Here is a 24,743-nt window from a genome sequence, read left to right as displayed (position 1 = left end):
AGGAATGCCTCATTGCTGCAGAAATGAGCCAAAGAAGAACATGGCCCTTAAAGAGACAATTTTTATGCTGACCTGAGAATCTCAGAAAACAACAAATGGAACATATAAAAGTACCAACCAAATACATGTCTGCTAAAATAAATAAATTGTATTATTCCAAATGACCATCCTAGTGAAAGTGCTATTTAAAACATTAAGCCAATTTATTTAGACAAGATCTCTCAGAATCTCTTCATGTTAAAATGTATAGGGTTTTTTTCCCCCAAAATGTAACTCATAAAATTATCTACTTTTCTAATACACAGTTGTCATGGGAATCAGACAGCAGTTAGTTATACACAAATTAATAAGATCACATTTATTTTTTCCCCTAGCATAATGCAAGAGCCATTAGCTGTAAGAACAAAGCATCTACTTAATTTAAGACCTTACAGGCCCCTCATTACTATCAGATTGGATAACTTTGAAAATATTTTCATGTATTTAAATTACTCAAAGTATTCAAAGACTTATCAATGGAAAGCTACAATATCTTTAAAATATTTTAAAACCTGACAAAAGACAAATAAAACTAGTGAGTTAGAGGTGAAAGGCTATCTTGGATATAGCAGAGTTTGTCTCAGACAAGATTTATAGATGCAACTGCTACAGGATAGTGAAAGAATAAGGTCTCTCCTGGAGGTTTCTGAAGTCTGCAAATCTTATTACTGTCATTTATTTTGTATCTCTTAAATGTAATTGCATTTAGTTTTAAAAGACAAAACAAATGTTTACACCCACCATCCAAAACATATGCACAGTACAGATTGATAAGCTGAAAGTATTTTTTTAAATGGTACAACTTCTCAGGTGTTCTTCGTATAATTAATCAAATGAGTGGATACAAAAGTCCAGCTCTCTAAATACTGGAATTGCTATTTTTGAAATAAGAAAACATTTTGCTGGGTATATAATGCTTGTATGCAATGTTTTATGTTTGATTAAGAATAAATGTAGGACGGAGTTTTACAGCATGTTTTCAATTAGGTCTATTATTGGGCAACTATGAGTACTCTGGAAACCTGGTATTTAAGAATTAACCTCAGCTGAGAGATTTTACACTTCAGCTTAAGCGTTTCTGTTGAAAGTATGATTCACTTTAATAATTTCCAAGAAACGAACTTGTGTCTCAACCTAATGGCTGACAATTATTTGTCTTGCAATTTTATGCACTCTTTAAGTTGTAAAGTGAAATTAATAAAACAAATACATAACATTTATTTATTAGATGTTGTATGCCATAAAGTCATTATGAAGCAAGACCTTCAAACAAAGCCTTCAATATCTACATTGCAAAAGCATGGTCAAAGATTAAAGGAAACTAAGTAGCACAACCATTTGTCTTGGCATATATTCAGAGGCAATTCTATTAAAATTTAAATTACGGTGGGGTAAATCATTAATAATTGGGCCAGATTATGACAGAGGGCATGTCTGTATGAGAAGTTTACTGCAGAGTTGCCCAATTAACTCCACAGTAAAAATGACAGCATCTACATGTGCAATTGTATTTGGATGGAGCAAACTAATTAACTCCACTGTAGGATACCACTGACAGACAAGTACTATCCTATGGTGGACTTATTTACTCTGTCACAATGAATGTGTAGATGCTGATGGGGCTGGCTGGGGAACAAGATGCCTCAGTGTAGGGGCTGCCTGCTGCCTAGCCCCGTACTGAAGCACCCTCATGCCCCAACCAGCCTCTGTGAGTATGTAGACTAGCCCGCGACATGAAGCCTGGTCTTCCTTCACCATCACTGATAAACATTTACAGTATATTGTGGTAGCACCTGGAGGCTTCAATCCAGATCATTCCTGCACAGGGGTAATACTTATCTAGGACAGACACTTGTGTTACAGCTAGCTACAGTCAACATGAGATTTCAACATACATGGCATACTTTTTCAGTGGTTGCATCTACATGTGCCCTTTACTGTGGAGTCGACTAATTAGCTCTGGAATAAAGTGTCATTGTTTGCATGTGTGGCGCTATTAGGCCACAGTAAACTAATTAACTCTGTCATAGGATAGTACTGCCTGACAAGTACTATCCTATGGCAGAGTTAGCGTGCTACAGCGCACATGCAGACAATAACGGGCTGGCTGGGACACAAGGGTGCTACAGTGCGGAGCTACCTGCTCAACCAAGAGGGTTTCTTTGCTCTTTTGCCCCACCTTGATGTGTACTGGGATGGTCCCTTTCTGTGCTTGCAGGATCAGTTCCTTGAGAAACACTCACCCTTCCTAGACTCCCATCTCTCCAATGCTTTTGCCTGTCAGTCCCTCCCCAACTAATCTCCTGAGCTTGTTGAGGTTGGCCTTCCTGAAGTCTAGCACTTCAGCCCTACCAGTTATCTTCCCCACCTTTCGCCGGATAGTGAACTCTATCAATAGGTGGTCACTATCCCCTAGGTTACCTTGTACCTGCAGATCTCCCATCAAATCATCCCCTGTGGCCAGCACCAAGTCTAGTAAGGCATTTCCCCTAGCGGGAACATTTACTTGCTGTGGTAGGTGAAGGTCATGTAAGCAGGTTAGACACTTACATGAGCGGATAGACCTGGCTGCCTGTTCCTCCCAGCAGATGTCTGGGAAGTTTAGGTCACCCATGACAACCAGGTCCTTTGAACACACTGCCTGTCACAGAGCACTTACATGCCCTGACTAGGGAAAGAGCCCTAGCAGGGAGTAATGAGCACAGCTGCTGGTTGCCAGGGCAACCAGAGGAGGTCAGCTGACCAGAAGTGGCAGGCCCGGGCTCCCATATAAAGCCCAGGGGCTGAGGCCAGGCTGGCAGTTCCCTACCAGCAGCCAGGGAGGAAGGAGCTCTCCCTGAGCAAAGCTGAGAGGAGAGGCCTGACCACAGGTACAGCATGAGCCGGGTGAAGGATGGAGGATCCATGGGGTGTTTTGAGGAATGATGTTTTAGCCGGGCGGCTTTAATTTATGTTACAGCCCAGGGGGTTGTGTTTTTGTTGCTGTTTTAAATACTGGTGGTTTGGGCAAGGCTATTAGGGGTTGGAGGAGGCCTCATAGGGGGCACCCAGCTGTGTGGGGACCCCAGTGCCAGTGATGGCACAGCATTCGGGGTGCACTGACCCCAGCCCCAGAAAGGGGGGGGGCAGTTGAGAAGCCCCAGGAGAGAGGGCAGCATTTTGAGAAGCCCAGGAGAGGGCACAGCTTTATTGAAGAGCCCCAGGAGAGGGGGCCACACGTTGAGGAGCCCCAGGAGAGAGGGCTGCACATTAAGGAGCCCCAGGGGAGGGTACAGAGCAAGACAGGATCACGCAGGGCCCAGAGAGGGAAAAAGGGGGCCTGATTATAACAAGGCCCAGACCGAACAGAGTCAATTCCATCAGCGAGGCATGGGCTGCGGTGTAGGGGAGGAAACGGAGCCGCAGATAGTGCCCCCTGGCATCGGGGCAGTAAAAGGGCAGCCTCCCACTAATTAACATCAATTGACTAATTAACAAGGCATGGCAGGTGAGAAGGCAGGCGGTTGCCCCAGGAACAGGTGTGCGGGCCACATTGTGGGTAGGGTCCCACCAGGTTTCTATTAGCCCAACCAGGTTGAATTCTTTGTTTGTAAGCAGGAGTGCAAGTTCCTCCTGCTTGTTCCCCATGCTCCTAGCATTAGGATAGAGACATCTAAGCCCCACAGTAGGTGCCCTTAGTACTTCCCCATCCTGATGCTTAGTGAAGCCCTGGTACTCCAACGAGAACTGTGCTAGAGTTTATTCAGGCACATCAATAGCACAGGTAGATGCTCTCAGAGCGTGGCACAGTTCACCTCTGGCCACCCTATCACAAGTCCTGGCTCTTTCTAGTTTGCTTTATGGGGGAATTACAAATCTATTGTATTACATTTACGGATTACTTGTGAAATTAGAGTAAAATGAAATGTTTAATTACTCACAGTAACATGTTCCCCTGAGTGGATTTCCAAGGTACCTGTTTTCAGAGTCACAGCTGCAGAAATAAAAATTTTCAGTGTTACTAATAAATACATGTTATAGTCTGAAAGCAATTTTAGAATGAACATTTTTTCTAAGCATGAAAGGGCATAGCTTTATTATTAAAAAGTGAGGATAAGTGAATGTTTAAGGTATTTGAAATAAGGTAATTCAAAACAAATTCTATACTTTTTCTATATGTATGAATTATTTATATTTAACTTAATAGGCAATTTGAGAACTGGAATGAACAGTCTATCCCAAGAAGTTTATTTGTGAATTCTAAAGCTCTATAATAATCAAGGATCCTGGTTTTCTCTGTTTAAAAAAGTGTAAATTCTCTGATTAACACCTCCCACCCCCCTAAAATTCATGTTTTTCTGTGATTAAAATGAAATGCCACTATATATATAGCTAACAGTTGAACGCAAAGTTTTATTAATATATTTACAATTTTAAAGCAATTTGGAAGCCTCAGTTATTCAATAAAATAAATTCTAAATTTCTATAAATTTTGGTGTTTGATTTCCAGTTTATCATGGAAAAATCAAAGCTCCTCCTGTGCCCGCCCCCCACCCCCACCCTGCTAACCAGAATGCAGGTCCAGCTGCCCCTCACTCTCAACCCACAACCCCCTGGGCCTTGCCGGTGACCCTCACTCCCAACCCAAAGCCCTCTGGCTCTGCTGGTGCTCCTCACTCCCAACCCACAGCCCCTTGGTCCTACTGGTGCCCCTTACTCTCCACCAACAGCCCTCCAACCCCCCAGCCTTACAGGTGCCCCTCACTCCCAACCCACAGCCCCTTGGCCCTGCCACTGCCCCTCACCCCCCAAGACACCTCTGCTGGGGTGCCCCTCACTCATGACCTGAAGCCCTCTGCCCTCTCCCTCCCTGCCCTGTTGGTAATGCAGGGCTCCTGGTAGTGGTACCAAGCCTCCCCACCATGCTCTGCCCTGCTGCACTAGGTCTCACCCACTGGACCACAAAGGCCCCCAGGAGAAGGGTACCAGAGTGGGAAGCTCTGAGACGACACCACCCAGCCCACTTCCATCCCCACCCCATGCACAAATCTGGGGGGCATATGCCCCTCATGCTCCTGCTGGGAGTATGCACAGAGCTGGGAGCCAGTCTCCTGCTGCTCCCCATGAAGCAGCCTGCAGCTCCATCCCACTCCCCAGCTGGGCCCTGCAGCTGCACATTCCTGCCTTGGCCCTGGACCCCAGGCCCCATGCACCATCCTGGCTGGGCACCAGCCCCAGCCCTGCCCAACCCCCTCCCTACCTCCCTCACTATGGGGGCCTCAACGCCCCCTACCCCCAACTTACCTGTGGAGAGCTGCAGGAGTTACCTTCCATGCTGCCTGGCTGCCATGTGCATGTGTGTACACACATGCACATGGCTCCCCCACCTGATCACCCTCCTCTGGCTTCACCCAGCCCCTTGCAGGCTGGAACTGTGCCAGCCTTCACGAGGAAACCTGCCATTTCCCATATTTTTCTCCTTTAAAGGAGAAAATCAGCATTTTTCTCCTTAAAATGAGGAAATCTGATTTTCCCACAGTAAACTGAAACCCCGATCCCTGATAATAACTGCATGATCTATTCTGTTTTGCTTTGTGAGTTTCCTTACAAAACATGTTCCACAGCAATAATATGCTACATGGTTGCTGTTTGCTATCCTGTATAATACACTGGGACCAAAACAAAATTTTAAAAAACCCAACCCCCCTTCCCCCCCCCCATTTAAAACCAAGAAGCAACATAGCAAACTAATTAAAAAAAAAAAACTTAAAAAATGTGTTAAGTGTTAAGAAAAAGTCTCTGGAAGTGAAAAACGTTTGATTACTTTAAACATATTTTCAGAATTCACATTCTGTTGGATGCATCTGCTGTAAATTGCAACTATTTTACTTCCTGCTTATGTTTTCTACAACTAGCTTCTTAGAACAGCAGCAATGTGGGTAGTGTGTAGTTTGCATACTTTAGAGAGGTAGAATATAAACAACAAACAGGATATTAAAACTTTTATTAATATTCTTTGGCTTAACATTTATGTTTAAATACGTTTATGTATACTCAAACATGCACAATCAATATCCAAATACATCTTGAGAAACAGATTTTTCTTGGAATGCATAAAATGCAGAGTAATGCCTTTAAGCTACTATCTCAAGGAGACAGCAGATACTTCTCAGGGCAAATCCCTACTTGGAGTCTAACCTGCTCTGCTCTGCTCAGCTGGACTGAGAAGAGGGTGCCAGGGCTTAACCTACACTATTTCACTAACCACATGGTCCCTATGCACATCCTCCTGAGAGTAACATCTCAGGCACAGTGCCTATACTCTGGAGAGAGCATTTGGGAGTTGCTAACACAACTATGAAAGACACTATGAAAGACTGCATTTCTACTCTGTTGCACTGTATGACTGCATTAGACATGCATCCAATATAGCCCTTTAAGTAGACAAAATTAAATACCACTCCTGTATACTACACAGGGTACCTATTTTTTAACCCTTGAGGACAAAGTATCTTTTTCTAAACCTCTTCTTTAAGCCATCTAGCTTATGTTATTCAAATCCATCCTTGAGAAATTCCCTGTAGCATCTCACCAATGAGAAGTAGGGGAATTAAAACTAGAACCCTTAAGATATAAAGCTTCGTTTACTACATATCCATGGGTTCTTACTGCCACTACCAATGTCCTATTCCACATCTTCCCTTGCCCCTGTTCATCACATGCTGTTGTGCCACGCTCATTTTGGGGTCAATAAAAACATCATTAATAAAATAATAATAAAGAGGAAAAAACATGAAAAATAATCACCCTGTTATCATGAAACTGACTCTATGGAGTGAAGGGTCTTGCAACCAGCCTGTTGTTGCTTAATTTCTTGGGGTAGCCTCTTCCATTACTGCACCAGATGGTACAATAGTCATTCTGCGTATGGCAAGGTATATCAGTGACTAAATTGTCAGTGCCTTCCTCAGTTGTATAATCCTTAGAGAATAGCTACACGTTTCAAAATAATTAAATTAAATTAACTGGGTCATACAAAGTGACTCCAAAACCCTGTATCATTTAATCATTACTTCTTAGTTTTGTCTAGTAGAGTCACAATTTTCTGCTTACTTGATAGGATGGTTCATAAAACAAAGAGAAATGCTATAATTGTCTAAAACATCCTATAGAAACTTTCCGTATGGGTAGGTCAGGATCAGTCAGTTACTGTGACTTTGTTACAGGAAACCCTCACCATTTGTGGATTTGTGATTTGCTGTTTCAAATATTCATGGTGCGAATATTCGAACCCATGCTCTCTCCCCGCATGCTCTTGCCATGCTCCCCCCCAGCACCAACAGTGCAAGCGGCGTTTGCGGGAGCTCCACACTTGCCGCCACCAGGCTCCTGCCACCACCGCCATGCTCCCACCGCCGTTCATGATCGTATTCACAGATTTCCCCATTTGCGGGAATCCCTAGAACATATCCCCCCACAAATGGCAAGGGTTTCCTGTATTTATTGCACGTGCTCTTCAGGAAACTGGTTGGTAGGAAATGGTGCATTAGATTCATTTTATTTTGGAGTAATATTGAAAAAGCTGTTTAACCTAGATGTTGTATCATCACAGTTTGCTGAACCTGGAGTATACTAGACTTGCCACAGATTAACTCCTAAGAGAAAAATTTAAGGTTCAATTTTCTCAATTCTGCTTTGCTGTTGATCTCCTTAATAGCTCCCACTCTAATATTTGGTTGTAATTGTGTTCATTTTATTCAAAAATAGGCCAAAGGATTCCACTGGGTCTTTGAGAAAGAAAGCATCATAAATGAGAGTACTCGTTTATGGCATTTTAAACATAATTTGATTCTTCCATTGAATTAGCACAGCTCTTTAGAGTTTTGTTTGTCTTAAACTCTCCAGACAGCATTCCTGTTTACCATTAGACAAGAGCATAATACTCATTACTCTGAAAGAACTGTTACAGGTTACAATATAAGGAAAATCGTTTCCTTCTAAACATGAAGTAACTTCCTAATTAGCAGTGGAAATGTTACATGACACAAAACATTCAAAAGATGTAATGCTACATTTTATTTCTTTTCTCAGTTACCGCTTAATATGGTTTCTAGGGTATGTATTTTTATTACATACACATGCTCTTATTATGGTTGGTAAGGCATGCAGTCAAAACTTAGGAAATGCCAGAATTAAGGTTGAATGGGCAATTTTAATTCAGCATCCTTGTGCACAGAGACAGGGTATGAACAGGTGCTTCCCTTTCTAGTTGTGGAAATTTCTGTGAAAACTGCAACACTAGAAATCATTCCAGGAGAGGGAGTGGGACAGGCAGTTCAGCCTGTATGTGCCCCCCTCCACTACTCTCCTCACCTTTCCCAGGCCAGCGATACTGTGATCCTGGTCTGGGAAAGGTGCAGAGAGCAGCAGCTGCTTCATTCCCCAGTCCCCACAGATAATGGAGTAGTGCAGAAAGTCTTCCCATTCCTTCCCCAGACTGGGGACCCCCCGGTCCAGGGTAGCACAAGGAGCACTGCTTTGTTGGTCCACTCCCTCCCAGTCTCTGGGAGGGGAAGGAGCAGTGGGGCAATGCCTCCTGCTTATTGCCCATATTGAAGAATGTACAGGGAGCAGTGGATGGCTGCTCTTCCCCTTCACATCTTTTCTCTCCCAGTCTCCAGGAGGAGAAGGAACAGCAGGGCAATGTCACCCACCACCCTTCCCCCTGCCGCCCGACCCAGTCTGGGGAACACACAGGGAAAACTGCTGCTCGACTCCTCCCAGGCATGGAAGTGTTGAGCAAACAGGCATTCCTTCTATTGAGAGAAATTCTCTTGCAAGGGAGATCTTCCTGGTGTCAACCTGGAAGACCTTGCTCTTGGATGCAGCATTTGTCCTCTGGGAAAAAATGAATGAGCACCTATACACTGGCAATTTCTACTGGGGTCAAAGTCTCTAACAATATGACCATTTCCACAGGATCCCTGCTTCATCAAATTCATGAGATGGGTGGTACTCACTGAATGAACAGTCATGAAATATTTTATCTTCATTATTTAATGTGGGACACCATGGCTCATATACTGTGCACTATTCAAACCTGTTTTTGAAGGCAAAATATTCAAGCTTGAGTTCATCCCAGTCTCTGGAGGGGAGAACATTTAGTGGCACAGACTTTGCTGCATCTTCCCCACAGTTTGATTTCTTCTGCCCTCTGTCCTCCTCCTAATTGTCTCTCTTCTCCACCTGGCTCCTTGTCTCAGTCCTATTGTCTTTGTTTATACAGTCCTAAATTCTTCAGAGCCTTTTCAGCTCAATCCCCTTCTCCTTACCATGGCAATTCTAGTCTCCTCCTGTGTGCTCTATACCCAATTTCCAGTCTTTCACCCAACACAGTCCCAGTACTCCCAGCCTAGGTAGTTCAGAGTGGAGTAAGGTTGCACTTAGACTCATATAATAACAGCTGGAATACAATCTACCCTGGACTGTCATCTATAGAGTTTGGAAAAGAGAGACTGGTGCTGCATCAGATATGGGAGAAGGAAGATGATTAAAAGCAATATGACTGCAGGCACCACCTTTTAGCCAAAGAATACAAAACACTTTACACAACTTGATTTTACAAACTGTGGTATCAGAGCCTGAACAGATGAGCCTTATAAAACTATACTGAGCTGTCCAAAAGCATCTTTAAATGGGTAATTTTGAAAGAAAAGTTAAGGAACAATGATCCATTTATGTTTTTAAATGAAGAATTTTAAAGCATCTCCATTTCTTTAGCTGTTGTTAGAACTGTTCATTGTTGCCTATTACAGCAGCATGAAAATATATCATATCACACACCATAATGATACAATGCCAGTTATTGTGAGATAATAGGATATCTTCCATTGCTCTGTCCCTTTGATGTTTCTCAGAAAGAATGGCAATATTACAAAATAGGCAGTATGCAGAAAATAGTACCTTTTATACATGAATAAAAAAATGTCCTTTATAAAACAGGAAAAGAAAACAATTCTAGGTTATGAAGTTTGGAACTTCCTTGAACTGAAATTATTAGATTGAAAATTTTTGAGAGAAAAAGTTTAACTTAATCAACACTTTTCTAAAACTGAGAAGTCTTGACATTTCTAGACTGCTTATGTGAAGGTTACTTAGTCTAGGAAGCATTTGTTTATTTAACAATATTTGCAAACTCACTCCATTGTTAACCATCAGTTAGTTGTTGTATTGCACATTTTTCCTGTGCTGTTTCAGTCCATGCCTTTAAATGTAATGCTGCATATCTAGGAATCTGTCAAACCATTGCCAAGCCTCTTGTAGACAACAGTATTCTGTAGTCACACAGCATCATCCAAATAACCTCTCCAGTGAAATGGAGAAGCATCAAATTCTACAGGTTTCACTAAAAAAATTAATTATAGAAAATAATTCAGTGACAGAAAACTATTCAGAGATTATGCAGCGGTGTAGGTTGTAGCCGTGTTGGTCTAAGGACATAGGCAGACAAGATTCCTTGGGTGAATCTGATATCTTTTATTAGACCAACCCAAATAGTGGGAGAATATTTATTAAGCAAGCTTTCCGGTTCAAAAACCCTTCGTCAGGCTAAGGACGTTTCAGCAGTTGGTGTGTGCTCTTCCTGGATGGAAGATTCACCGTTCAGAGATTATTGCATTTCACATCAGCAAAGTATAGTCTATCATCTTTGTTCAGCAACAGTAATGATTTTAAAGATTCATCCCCATTTTCTTCAAACAATCTCTCTTTATTTGTAGTGACACTCTCCTTTCACTAATCCATGCTGCCTATCATTAATTATGGCGGTGTTAAATTATTTATCCGTTCTTTTGTTTAACTATTCTTTTATCCTTTTATTGTTGATTCTTCATTTCTCAATCACACAGTACTTTAATTCATGATGCTTTTTAAATTATTTGTATTACAATATTGTCTAGAGGTCCCAATGTGCTAAGATGTCTTTAGATATACATGAAGAGATCATCCTTACTCTGAAGAATATACCATCTAAATCAGAAAGGCAGAGCTGTTGGGGTTGTTCCATCTCACTAAGTCAGGTATAACAGGAAACCAAAGGCTCCTGTTACTAGCTAGGGAAAGGCACAGCAGGCTAACTGGGCTGTGGAGATAACAGGCAGCTGGAACCAATTAAGCTGCAACCAGGAAGAGCAAGCTTCCTATTAGGCCTAAGAGGGATGTCTGTGCCAGAGCTAGAGAGTCACCAAACCTAAGGAACAGTGCTCCAAGGCACTTAAAGATCAATGCCTGCAGAAAGACAGGGCTGGTTCCTCACAAGGGACAGAGCTCTCAGGAGGGAGGGTAGCCCAAGAGACCATGGCAGGTGCTAAACACACTGAAGACAAAGGTGAAACACTGTGGAGGGATGTGTAACACGTGGGCATCCCGGGACCGGTCTAAACGTAGGCCCACCCACTTGTCTTAGGGCCAGCCGCCTGCCTCCTCTCCTGCCACACCTCGATGTTACTAATTATCTGATATTAATCAGGCAGCGGAGGATGCCCATTTATCTGTCCTGATGTCAAGGGCCTACATATACAACTCGGACTTCTCCTTACTGATCCCATGCCTCGCAGATGCCAGCTAGCTAGCACTGGGTTCTGTCTTTACACACACACACACACACACACACACACACACACACACACACGGCCCCAGGCCCCACACACTGGGCTCCAAGCCCATACACACACACCCACCCACCCACCTCAGGGCTCCAATCCCTTCTCTGGGACCAGGACTCCAAGCCCTGACCCCAAGCCATCCCTGGGCAATCCCTTTACCCATGGCGCTGGGAGCTTCCTTAATAGCTCCCCAAGGCGCAGGGTCTCACCCCCCTGGAGCTTCAAGCTGGCTCCTATATGCAGCCTCAGACCTCAACCACAGAGACTGGGCACTGCCACAGGTCCCTCCACCAACCTGGGCCCTGCCTCAGTACTCTCGGTGAGTCTGGGCTCCTCCTGCTCGATCTCACCCACCAGGGATGCGTGGCTGGGGTTAGGAGGCACCCCATACTTGCTTTTCACCAGGGAGGTCACTGGCCTGGCATTTCTGGGGGACTGTCCCACCACAGACAGTCCCACCAGGCCACCCATCCCCAGCAGGGTGAAGTTTTCTGTCATGCCCAGGACCATCCAGAGCAGCGAACCTTGGCTGAAAGGAAGCACAGCCAGAAAAAGGGGGCCAAAGCCGGGAAGGCCAAAACCCTGTCAAAGGTTTTGAGGCCTGAAGGGACAAACATTGCATTGGGGGTGAGTTTCCCCACTGAAGTGATAATCTGTAACATCTGCAAGGCATGGGTATGAGGGCAGACAGAGGCCACAAACATGATCCTTATGGCATCTGGTGTCATAGGACATCAGTAGAGCTGGGAAGGCTGTGCCAGATTGGCTGAAGGCAGAATGGACATGGACTAGACTCACTCTGGACTCCTTGGGGCAGCCTCTCAACTTTTTGGGGGAACAACAACAAGACGTGACAAGAAAGCAATAGTGAAGGGCACCCCAAGGGGTCTGAGTGAGCAGGTGCCACAGTGCCCTGGACAGAGGTCTTGTCATATAAGGACATATTAATTGGACCAGAGAAAGGCACAGAGAAATTGACTCTAACTTGGTGGCATTCAGTTGTGAGAAGGACCCCCAAGAAAAGAACAGTTAATTATTGAGAGACCTGCCCACCAATCATTTGGTACTTAGGGTGTTCATCTGCAATGTGAGAGCATGGCAGAAGAGGGACTTGAACCCCTATCAAAGGGCAATGCTTCAACTATCCAAGGCTTTTAGATGTTCTAGCTCCTGTCTCTCATTGCCTGCCATGACATGACTTGAAGGGGGCACGTAGTGGCAGCAACACGAGAGCAAGGCTGGCACACACCCTGTACAAGCTACCCATCACTAAAAAAAAATGGTGACTTCCAGTGGTGGCTGCTACATGGGGCCCTGCCTTCAGGCACTTTTGTCCACTATTTAGACTTTGTGACATTGGTGGCTTGCCATTTGTGCACGGACGAGGTGGAGGAAACTTTTCACACCTTCCTGGACTGCCCCGAGCTGCAGCCAATCTTTGCTACCCAGCACCCTCTTCAGCATGCTGGACTTTGACTTCTCTGATTGTGTACATCATATCTATCCCATAAAGAGTAGCCAAGGGGAGCATGATCTGCCTCACCAACTTCCTGATGGGCCAGGCTAAGATGGCAATTCTGAAAAGCTACTGAAACCAGCTCACTGGGGCCAGTTTCAATGACGGCCTCCAACTCTTCTGCTTCCTGGTCCAGGAATGTGTCATATTTGAATTTGGACATGTCACCTTGCAACAAAACATGGAACAGTTTGTATTGTGCTGAGCCATCTTCCTCTGCAAGATGGAAGGTGGACAGCTAGTCCTACATGTGTGACCCCATAAGGATGTAGGGGAGGGAGTTTCAGTCTCTGGTGACATGCTGTTTTTTTGGTGCTAACAAGTATTTCATGCTTGTCCCCTGAGATGACCACATAACTTTGCACTTTCATCATTTGTTTTGAATATTTCTAAAATAAAAATGTTAAGTCAAAAAAGTCTCTGTCTCAAATCTCAGAAAATCTCAGTGTCTAATGGAAAGCTGGAAACTTTTTGAGCTTTCAGAGTTTCTCACAAGGCCAGAGATCGTCTTCCCACCTGGCTCATCTTCTCATTCTTCATTCATTTACCTATCCACCAAACCAAATTGCCATTCGCAGGCTTGTAATTTACTGGTTCTTCACTGACTCCCATCCCAAGGATGCCTTATACAAATCCTATATTTCCATACCATATCTCTTTAGCTTATATATTTCTGTTTATGTCAAAGAAGCAATATTATGTAACCTGAAAATATCCTTTCAATCTGTCTAAACCATTGTGGATATTAATGTTTAAAAAGACATTGAAAGAAGTATAAGAAAGAAGCCCGTCTGGACTTTTGGTACTAAATATTTTGCAATATAATGGACAAATTCAATATAATTGTTAAGGAACATTAATACCTGAAAACAACAGTATCTGAAAAACTGACCTTCAATGTTTCTGAAGGAAATATGACAATGCAATTTTAAAGTTAGCCATTTCAGCTGTTTTGGCATAATGTGTGAACAAATGATATAATGTGCATAATATCAAACCAAGCTTAGCAATACAGAGCAACAAAATATTTTGATATATTTCTAAGCATTGTATGCTCATAATATATATTGGGACATAAGCTGAGGTACAGTTATTATTAACTAGCAAGGAAAGCTTGCTTTATCATTAGTTGAATTATACTATTTAAATGCTCTTTTTTAGCAGTGTAAAGAATAATTCATAGGTTTAAAAATATGTTTATACATAAGTAAAAATATGCAAACTTCCATTCAGTTTAGTACTGTCTAGTAATTTGAACCTCTTCACAGTATCTATTGAGTGTTTGTACTGCTTTGTAAAAGTCAAGAAATATGGTTCCAATTACAAAGCACTATTCACTTAATTAATTCTATCATTATGTGTTTTACTTATTACAGTAATTTCTGTACGTCCCACCCCAAATCTAATATCCAGTTTAGAATAGTATCTGCTTTCAAAGGCATACATTTGGTTACATCTGCAACATTTATGTTTCAAATCTGTGAAACTGGAGTTACATTTGACATTTTAGATGATGTAGGTCTATGATCATTTGCTTTAAGTGGTAATAATGAATTAGCAGTCCTACTTTGGCATGTCTCCAAAGACACAGCTCCCATTTCCAAGGATAAATGAGAGAATGTTTTTAACGGATTACTTCCAGAATCTATGGTTTCTTCCAATAATAAAGTATTCAATCCATCAAGCTCATTTGACCTTTAGATTGCCCACTATTAACAGTTGTTCTCTAACCCATTCCTCATTTATCCTTAAAAAACTAAAAACAGTTTAATTTTCTTTTTCATTACCTCCTGCAAGTCAAAATAGAAGTTATAGCCAAATGGATAATTAATTTGCCTAATCTATATTTGTGAACTTGCTAGCCATAACTTGTTTATTTTTCCACCTTCTATAAATCTCCCCAACAACAGCCGTAATGGAAATATCTGTAAAACTTTTTTTCTTAATTAATAGAAGCATCAATGCATGGGTCTCTAGGCATTTGATACTTCAAATATCATACTTTACCACACTGCATTAAGTACCATGTATGATCTCATTCAATGTACCCATAATGCATGCCTGCTATCATTCTGATCATGAGCATACTTCTACACATATTACTAGTGGTGACAGTATGACAGCACATAAGAACCATAGTCAGGGCCATGACTCCTAAATGCTAACTGCCCCAAAATATCCATAGCTTCATGGATGGGTTTTGCAGTCTACCCACCACTTGGCTAGTAGGGGTGCATGAAGTGGGCCTATTCGATTCGGATTCGGCCCGAATCGGGGACAGTGATTCAATTCCCTGATTTGGATCGCTGTACCTGAATCAATTCAGCTGAATCCAAATCTGAAGATTCAATGCTGGAGACACAGCTTTAAATGTTTTTTCCTACATATCTCAAGGTAACAGGCACAGCTCATGAATGCTGTGATAGTAGGGTGCATGAAACATCCCACAAGAGCGTGCCCTCCCTCCCCCAGCGTGCTCAGCGGTGAACACATAAGTGGATCAGAAGTACTTCCGGTCCACTTTCAGGTCTGCTGGGGAGCGCCCTGGGGGGGGGGGGTGTCCCCTGCATCCCCCCGCTCAGCGATCAGCCACAGGGAGGGACCCCAGTTGCGCCCCAGACCCAGGAGGCACCAGTCATCAAGCCGGGGGAAGGGCATGGGGGGAGGCCCTGTGCGCTCCCTGGCAGACCCAGAAGTGGACCAGAAGTGCTTCTGGTCCACTTCCAGGTCTGCTGCTGAGTGTGCTGGGGAGCCCCCCGCACTCATGTGGGATGCTCAATCCACCCCAGCATAGCAGTATTCACGAGCCGCCTGGTACCTTGAGCCGCCTGGTACCTAAAAAAAACATTTAAAGTTGTGTCTAAGTTCGAATCACTGATTCTTTCCGAATCGATTCAGAGGGTTCCGATTCAATTCGGAGAGACTAAAGGGTCTCCCAATTCGATTTGGACCCGGAGATTCGGCCACCGAATCAGGCTGAATCAAAGCAGGGACTGACACTTCACACAGCCATATTGGCTAGTGGTATCTAAGCTGATACGCTGAAACTTAACTTGGGTCAACCTGAGCTTAACTCACTGCCATGTAAAAGCAGGCATCAAGACTGGAAATTTCCATGCTGAGATCACAAATTATCTAGGTGTAAACTTTGCTTCAGCAGAAATCGTACACTGACTATCTTTGCCAAGACATATCACCTCAGTGAGCATATACTGATAATTAGAGTAACTGTCCACGTCAGCTTCAAACACTTGACTACAAGAGTATAAAATCCACAGGTCTTGATATAGGATTACTTGGATTTTGGAATTATGTCAGAGATACATTGCTTAGCCATGAGGTCTTATTAAATGCGTCTTGCCTTGGCCTTCCACATGACTTCCAGTGAGCTCATGCACAATACAATTGTTAAATGCTTCTACCTCCATAGTATCAAGGAATCATTATTTATTGCTGGCTTCAGCATCACTCCAGACGGTGTAGGATGGGTTGAGTAGAATGAAGTAAAATTTATATCAATGTCATTTTTTCTCTGACACTGCATTCTCGTACTCAGTGGTCTTTATCAAATTGCAGTCTCAGGTCTTGCATTAGACATCTCTTCAGGTCAGTCTCATTAGAGAAGTCTCTCTGGCACATCTTAAGAAGAGATTGGAGATGTTTTCCCATTTTTATAAATACTCAGGATAAATTCTGCAGAGATTTTTGGAAGCAGAATCTAATGAAAATCCTGAGCGTTGGCTGTGGAAGTTGAGTTTTCTTTGCTAACTTTATCAAGAAATGCATATTTGTCAAGAATGCATTGCTAAATTGCTCAGATAAATGAACTCAGGAGGGGGTAGTACTACAGCCAGAAGGGTGCCTGATGCCTGGCTCATACTCCAACTTCTGTTAATATTCTCAAAGATCAAACCACCATAACAGTTTGGCAAGTTTCACCAGTCTCATACTGTAACAGGGAGCCCCTGTTACTAAAAAGGTGGTGACACAGAAGACTAGTTTGGCTTAGGGTTACCAACTCTGACTGAAGCTATTCTGGCAGATTTTTTCCCAACATGACAACATCACTTATTTCATTTTCTTAAAATATCCTATTAAAATCTCCCGGATTGCTTTCAATAGTCACAGAGAGATCAGTGCCAATTCCAGTAGACTCCCGGGCAATCTGGGGGAGTTGGCAACCCTAGTTTTGCTGTGTATGTAGGCAGGAGGTTGAGACTAGGACAGCTGCACAATAACCTGGGGTAATAGGGCAGATTCCCAGGCAGCCATGCGATAAAGGCTGCAAGCAGCAGAGCTAAGCTGCAACAGGGAGGAGGAGGCTGCCCATTAGAAAAAATGAGAAACACCTATGAGGGACTTGGGATTTACCTGAACCAAAAGGGCAGGACTCTGGGGCATACAAGCCCAGTGCCTGGAAGAAGGCAGGCAGTCAGGTCCGGTGCACTGCAGGGAGGACTCCCAGGAGAGAGGGGCTGCAGGAAACACCCTGTCAGGCACCTTAATACCCTGAGGGGGAAAATGTGAGAGTCCAAGGGCTAGCTAAGTATTTATTCTACCCAGAGTGGGGGAGGTTTTGTTTTAAAGTGGTTGCATGCCTTTACGTTCTAGTTTAAACTGGTGGATGAGGTGTAGCTGTAAGGGGTGAAGAGGAAGCCACAGGGCTATTTGAGCAGCATGTCAAGATTTGAGCCCTACCAGGGGCAGGGCCACAAGACACAGGTAGCTGAGGCTAAGGACCAAGGCCTGAGCCAGACATGAGCAAGAGAGATGGTCTGAGGCTGAGGAAGCCAGAGGACCCAGGGCCCAAGGAGAGCAAAAGCAGGGCCAGGGGGCCCAGAAGCTGAGACCTGGCACACTGGGCCTAAGCTAAGGGAGGCACCAGCAGAGAAAAGGAGCCAAAGCTGAGAAGGCCGAAGCTCCAACAAAGGTTTTGATGCCTAAGAGGGCCAAGCATTGTGGTGGGGCTGGGTGGCCTCTCAAGTTATAACATATACCATCTGCAAGGTAAGGGTATGGCTACAAGGCAGATGGAGGCCACAACCATAGCCTTTAAGGTGCCTGGTTTTCTAAGGCACCAATACAGCTGGAAGGGCTGCAATGGATTGGCTGAAAGCAAATTTGCAGTGGACTGGACCCACTATGGGACCAACCCTTTTCTGAACAACATCAAGGCAAAGCAAGAGAGCCATAGGGAAGGGCACCCCAAAGGAGCCGCGTGTATTGGGTCCTGTTACACATACTAAGGAGCCATAGAAAAAATCCTGTTCAGAGGGAACAGGCTGTTCCCAGACATATTGTAAAGTTTAACCAATCAATGTTTGTGAAATACTTTGATATCCTCAGAGAGAAGGCTTGTACAATTACTAAAACATTATTCTGTTCTTCTTTCAATTCCGTAATATAAATTTCGCTATGTTGAGACAGCCTTGTGATCTAATTATGTAAATAAGGCTGTATTGTATCTAAGGGTCCATTTCTTAATTGCATTGCCGAACAACTGCACTGGATCCACTTTTTGCATCAATATTAAATTCTGTAACCCCTTCACCTTTCAATTCTTTGATCTAAAAGCAAACACAGTTGGTGGTAATGTAGAAACTGAACATACACAGCAATTCATTCCTCTCTAAACTGCTTCCAGTTACAGGCTACCCCTGCTTTAGATATTCAGAGAGTTCTTCATCTCTCTCAAGCTAACAGTAATCTAAAAGGTAGGGGGGAAATATAAGAATTTATGGTTCCAGATGGGACTTTTATTAAAAGGAGGAAAGCAATTTGTGTCTTCTTCTAAGAGTATAAACTTATGTCCTAGAAAAACAGTGTTTCTTCAGTAGATGAATTTGTCTCCTATTCACTTAATTCTCAAGAAAAGGCCTATGCCAGCAAACCTGTCTCTCATATAGGTCAACCTCACCAATGAAAAAGTAAAACTGTCTAGGCTTCATATACTGGCTATCCTTATCCATATTTTCTAATGGCATTGAAATGTAGTTTCTCTCAGGAAGGTGTGAGATAAACAACATTACAAGATTTTAAGTGTTCTTCCATGTTAACACACTTTAAAAAAAATAATAGTAGCTGTTTTGCCCTGTACTAATGGAGAAAACTTTAAAACAGGGGGCACCAGGGCTCACATATAATTCAATTAAGTGAAGTGGGGAAGAAGTGATTTAAAAACCTCATTAACTCTAGCATTCAGTGGCTTCCTCTTTTATGCAGGAACTACATTAACTCTATCATCATCAGGAACCATCTGAGCAAAAAAAAAAAAAAAAAATGTTCAAGGGAAACTTTATGGGTTAGAGAACAAATTGGCTTCACATACCAGTGGTTTGTTACCATTCATTTTTTATTCAGAAAATAACATTTCCCAAGCCTTATTGCATTTCTTTGGAGAAAAAGTATCTTACTTCTCAGTTTACTTTTTCTATGAATGGCATGTCAGCTGATCCCTTGACACAAATTTTTGAACTCTTGTCAGTGATGAACAAAAGCAACCAGACCTATCGTGGCAGCAGTGGAAGACTTAGAACAGAGGATTTCCACCAACTTTCCATCAGTGTTTGTTCTTCCACAACAACATATGCAATGTGCACAAAAATATTCATGACTTACATTTCTGACAGACTGGGAAGAAAACTCCTACCTTGGAGTTTTTTCTACATACCTCAAGGTACGGCTTGTGAACACTGAGGTGGTGGGGCAGATGGAGTATCCCACGGGAGTGCGGGGGTGGGTCCCCAGTGCACTCGGCAGCAGACCCAGAAGTGGACCAGAAGCACTTCTGGTCCACTTCCAGGTCCACCACTGAGAGTGTGAGGGACCCTTTCCCCTGCCCCCCGGCTCAGCAACTGGTGCCTCCTGGGTCTGGGGGGGCATCCGGGGTCCCCCTGCAGGTGATCGCTGCGCCAGGGAGCATGGAGAGGGATCCCCTACAAGCTCAGAAGTGAACCTGGAGGTGGACCGGAAGTACTTCCAGTCCACTTCTGGGTCTGTTACCGAGCATGCAGGGACCCCACTGCGCTCCTGTGGGACACCATCCGCCCCACCATTGCAGCATTTATGAGCCATGCCTAGTACCTCAATGTGTGTAGAAATAAAACATTTAAAGCTGTGTCTATAGCCGAATTGCTGATTCTCTGAAAAAGCATCGAATTTTCAGATTCGGTCGAATCAAATAAGGACAGTGATCCGAATCAACATATCAACTTACTGTCCCCTGATTCAGGCTGAATCTGAATCCAAATCAAATACAGCCTGCTTCACACACCCTTAGTAATTGGGATACCATAATATGGAAAAAAAATCCTGTTAAACGCAGGATCAGCAGCTGCAGAATCTAAGACAACTTCAAATTTAAGATGACTCCCTAAAATTAGATTCTAGACATGGAAAATTTACATATTTGTTATTATTTTCCATGTCTAGAATCAAAGGGGGGGGGTCATCCTAAATTTGTTCCCCCCACTGCAGCAGTGGGGCAAGCAGCAGCATGGGGACAGGTGGGGGGCAGGTGCCAGAGGAAGCAAGTGGTGTGATCCCTGTCCCTTGCTGCTTGTGTCCCCCAATCACCTGGCCCTCCAATGCCCACATACCCCACTCCTGCCCCAAGGGCCAATCCTAGGAGAGTGCAGGGCCTGAGGCAAATCAACCTGTGCAATAATACCACACAGGGCGCATGAGACCCCTGCAAAGGCAGGGCACAGGCTGGGTTTTCCTCTGTGCCCAGGGTGGGGGCGGTCTCTGTGCTTCTCCTGCAGCATGAGGTAGAACCGCTGGCACCAGGTGGGCCCCATGGGAGGGGCCACGGCCGCTCTGCCTGGGTCCGCAGGGCCAGGGGCAGTCACCCTGATTCGCTGTACCCTAGAGATGGCCCTGCCTGCCCCCAAGCAGTGCTTGTACCCTCTACTGCCTGCCTCTTCACTTGCCCCCTCCTACCTGTCCCCCCAATGCCTGCCCCTCAGGATTGCCCCCTCCTGCTACTTGCCCCCTCCTGCCTGCATTACTTGATGCCCAGCCCTCCCCGCCGTGCTTCCACTTTCAGGCATATGTCCTTACCCATATCCCCCCTTGCCGCCTGCCCCTCACACTGCCTCCCTCTAGTATCTTCTCCCCTACTTGGGTCTCTTTCTGCCTCATTCCAGTACCTCCTCACCTCCACCGCTTACCTTCCCCTTGCCGCTCCGGCTCCTGCAGGGAGCACCAAGCACATGCTGCCTCCAGCCCCAGCCCACACAGCAGCTGTTGAGGCAGCAGCAGCTTGGCACCCCAGCCCCACAACTGGGCTTGGAACAGAGGTGGCACATGGCCTGTACTCCCTGCCCCAGCCAGAAAGAGGTCCCAGCTGGAGCTGGAGATACAGGTGGAAGGTAATGTGGGGTAGAGGCTGCAGGAGAGCAGATGGCAGCAGGGGGCAGTAGCTGAGGCTCTAACTGTGACCCTGGGCACAGGGGTGGAGTCAGAACTGCAGCCACTGCTCCCTCTCCTTGTACATGAATCTAAGACAAGGGGCTTTTCTCCCCATGCTCAATATGGAAAAAACATCTAGTCTTAGTAATACAGTAATAATCTTTCTCTATTCCTGTTGTTGAGACTGTTGTGGAGAAAACTGCATGCAAGTGATCTTGACTTGAAAGTTGTTTGCCTTCACATGGCTCTCAGATGCCATTTTAGATCTTAAGGATGCCTTGAATTTAGAGGATTAAGCACTATGGAGGAAAGGTTTGAGTTTCCTTCTAATATTCATCTTCTGACACAATCTCTCTTTCCCATTAGAAATTTGACCTGGAAAAGAAAAGGACCATACTCTGTCCTCTGTCAGGCAAATGTCTGACTGGATAGAGAATACCTTACGTGCCACTTATAGGTTTGCAATAACCTTTTTTAAATGTCCATTATAGTGTTTTACACTGTTCTTAGGGGTTTTTAGTGTAATGTATGTTTCTATATCCAATAGTATTGAATTTTATATTTTATATTGCATACTCTGTAAACTGAGAAACATACAAATGCTTCCTGGGAAATAATTGCTTTCAATTTGTCCTGTTATGAAATATAATTATACCTCATACAAAACTGTTTTCTATACAAGACCAGGATTTATGATTTTTAAATAAGGTGTGGAACTGAGTAATGGAAGGGTTCCAGTAGCTTTTTTCCTTAATATGAAAATATTGTTTCAATGTTTTTACAAAAACATAATCAAAGCTAATAATTAGAGAAAGAGAAAAAGTGTAGCTAGAAACATTTTTGTGTAATAGTACAATTAAAAATGTGATACCAAGCAAGCCAGGGTATTGTATTACATTCTCATTAAACAAACAGCAAGACAGACAGATTCAGGATGAAATATTCATAAAAGGTTTTGAAAGTGCAAGTGATAATAAATGCCTTTATGGTGTCTTTCAAACATGCAATGCAATTTATGTAAATTCCTACAATGTCTTTAAATAAATAAATAAATAAAAATTTCCAGAAAATTATCACCAAGCATTACTCTAAGTCTAATTCTCTTATTCATTTTATAGGTCTCTTTTTCCAGACCACATGTAAGGGCACTGGTTCCGAGGAGGCACTTTCAATAACTACTATAGAGAAGGCAGAAAGGGTGGCACTTTATAGACTAATTCATTCAGAAAGGCCTGAGATTTTGTAGGCCACAGCCTATTTCATCAGATGCTATGAATGCCTCTCTGAACAAGTTAGTCTATAAGGCTGTTTATAGATGTGCTCTGGGAGATGTGCTCCGAAACGGGAGGGGGGGGGTGCGGGGAGCAGGGGTGATTTAATTAGAGCAGCTCCGAGAGCCACTCTAATTAAAGCGCCCAGCGTGTCAAATGTATCAGCATCCCTGTGCTGAAAAATGGCAGCAGGGGTGCTTTAGCTAAAGCTCATTGAACAAGTCTTAGTTAAAGAGCCCCGCCACCATTTTTCAGTGTGGGGATGCTGATACATGTGACGCTGGAGTCTGATGAAGCGCACTACTCATTACCAGTGAGTCCGCTCCAACGCACTGTAATTACAGTGCATCGGAGCCACTTTGCTGCAGTCTATAGATGGTCCAAGGTGCCATCCTCCTCTCCCTTCTGCCTAATTTCAGTCTAACATGGCTAACTACCTCTCTCTATTATACAGTGTTCCTATTTAAAACTAAAAAAATCTCGCCTTCTCCAACAAGTGAAAATAAGAATCTGAGCAATGTCATATAAATAAGTTTAAATTAGCTGCCAAAGAAACAAATTTGAGAATTATAAACTCAATCATAGTTTCATAGTAGCTAGGGTCAGGAGGGACCTGAAAAGACCATCTAGCCTGATCCCCTGCCATAGGCAGGAATGAATGTTGAGTTCACAAGACCCCACACAAGTGATTGTCCAACCTCCTCTTGAATATGCCCAAGGTAGGGGCGAGGACCACCTCCCTGGGAGTTGGTTCCAGATTTTGGCCACCCTAAATCTAAAATATTGCCTTCTGATCTCTAACCTAAACCTATTCTGCATCAGTTTATTACCATTGTTCCTTGTCACCCCAGGTGGTGCTGGGGAGAAAAGGGCTCTGCCTAATTTGCTGTTGATCCCCCCTGATGAGCTTGTAGGCAGTCACCAGGTCCCCCCTCAGCCTCCTCTTGCTGAGGCGGAACAGGTTCAGGTCCCTCAGTCTCTCCTCATAGGGCCTGTCCTGCTGCCCTCTCACCAAGTGGGTGGCCTTCCTCTGAACTCTCTCCAGGCTGGCCACATCCCTTTTGAAGTGTGACACCCCGTACTGGATGCAGTACTCCAACTGTGGTCTGACCAAAGTCGCACACAGGGGGAGTATCACCTCTCTGGACTGGCTTGAGATACACCTTTGGATGCAGGACAAGGTATGGCTGGCCTTGCTGGCTGCGGTCTGGCATTGGCGGCTCATGTTCATCTTGGAGTCAATCATGACTCCAATATCCCTTTCTGCCTCTGTGCTTTCAAGAAGGGGAACTCCCCAGCCTGTATGTATGGTGTGGATTCCTTCTCCCCAGGTGCAGCACCCTGCATTTGTCTACGTTGGACCCCATCCTATTCTCATCTGCCCACTTTTGTAGTCTGTCTAAATCTAGTTGCAGCCTCTCTCTCCCTTCAAGTGTGTCCACCTCGCCCCACATCTTAGTGTCATCAGTAAACTTGGGACAGCGTGCTTTCCACCCCCTCATCCAAGTCGCTGATGAAGATGTTAAACAGTGCGGGCCCGAGGACCGAGCCCTGGGGTACCCCACTTCTCACATCTCGCCAGGTTGAGTACAACCCATCCACCACTACTCTCTGGGTGCGCCCCATCAGCTATTTTTTTACCCATCAACTGTATAGGCATCAATGCCACAATCAATGAATTTATTGATGAGGATGGGGTGAGAGACAGTGTCAAAGGCCTTCTTAAAGTCTAGAAAGACCACGTCCATGGTGACACCATCATCCAAGGATTTAGTTACTTGGTCATAAAAGGCAATCAGGTTGGTCAGGCAGGACCTGCCTTTGGTGAACCCATGCTGATTGCCCCTGAGCACGATCTCCCCT

General features: G+C 44.1%; 1 protein-coding gene across 1 annotated transcript in view; it reads right to left on the bottom strand.

Moving 5' to 3' along the window:
• ATRNL1 (attractin like 1) overlaps positions 1-24,743 on the bottom strand; it is a gene marked incomplete at its 5' end in the record, with an annotated part of 851,278 nt that overhangs the window by 556,445 nt on the left and 270,090 nt on the right. The window contains one exon of the mRNA XM_006031896.2: positions 3,960-4,012. Within this exon, the coding sequence (XP_006031958.2) occupies positions 3,960-4,012 (53 nt within the window). The remainder of the gene's footprint in view (positions 1-3,959; positions 4,013-24,743) is intronic.

The sequence above is a fragment of the Alligator sinensis genome, unplaced genomic scaffold (genome assembly GCF_000455745.1).
Source record: "Alligator sinensis unplaced genomic scaffold, ASM45574v1 scaffold1073_1, whole genome shotgun sequence".
NCBI classification, from domain to species: Eukaryota; Metazoa; Chordata; order Crocodylia; family Alligatoridae; genus Alligator; species Alligator sinensis.
Note: the sequence above shows the minus strand (reverse complement) of the source record. Positions and strands in the feature narration are given on the sequence as shown.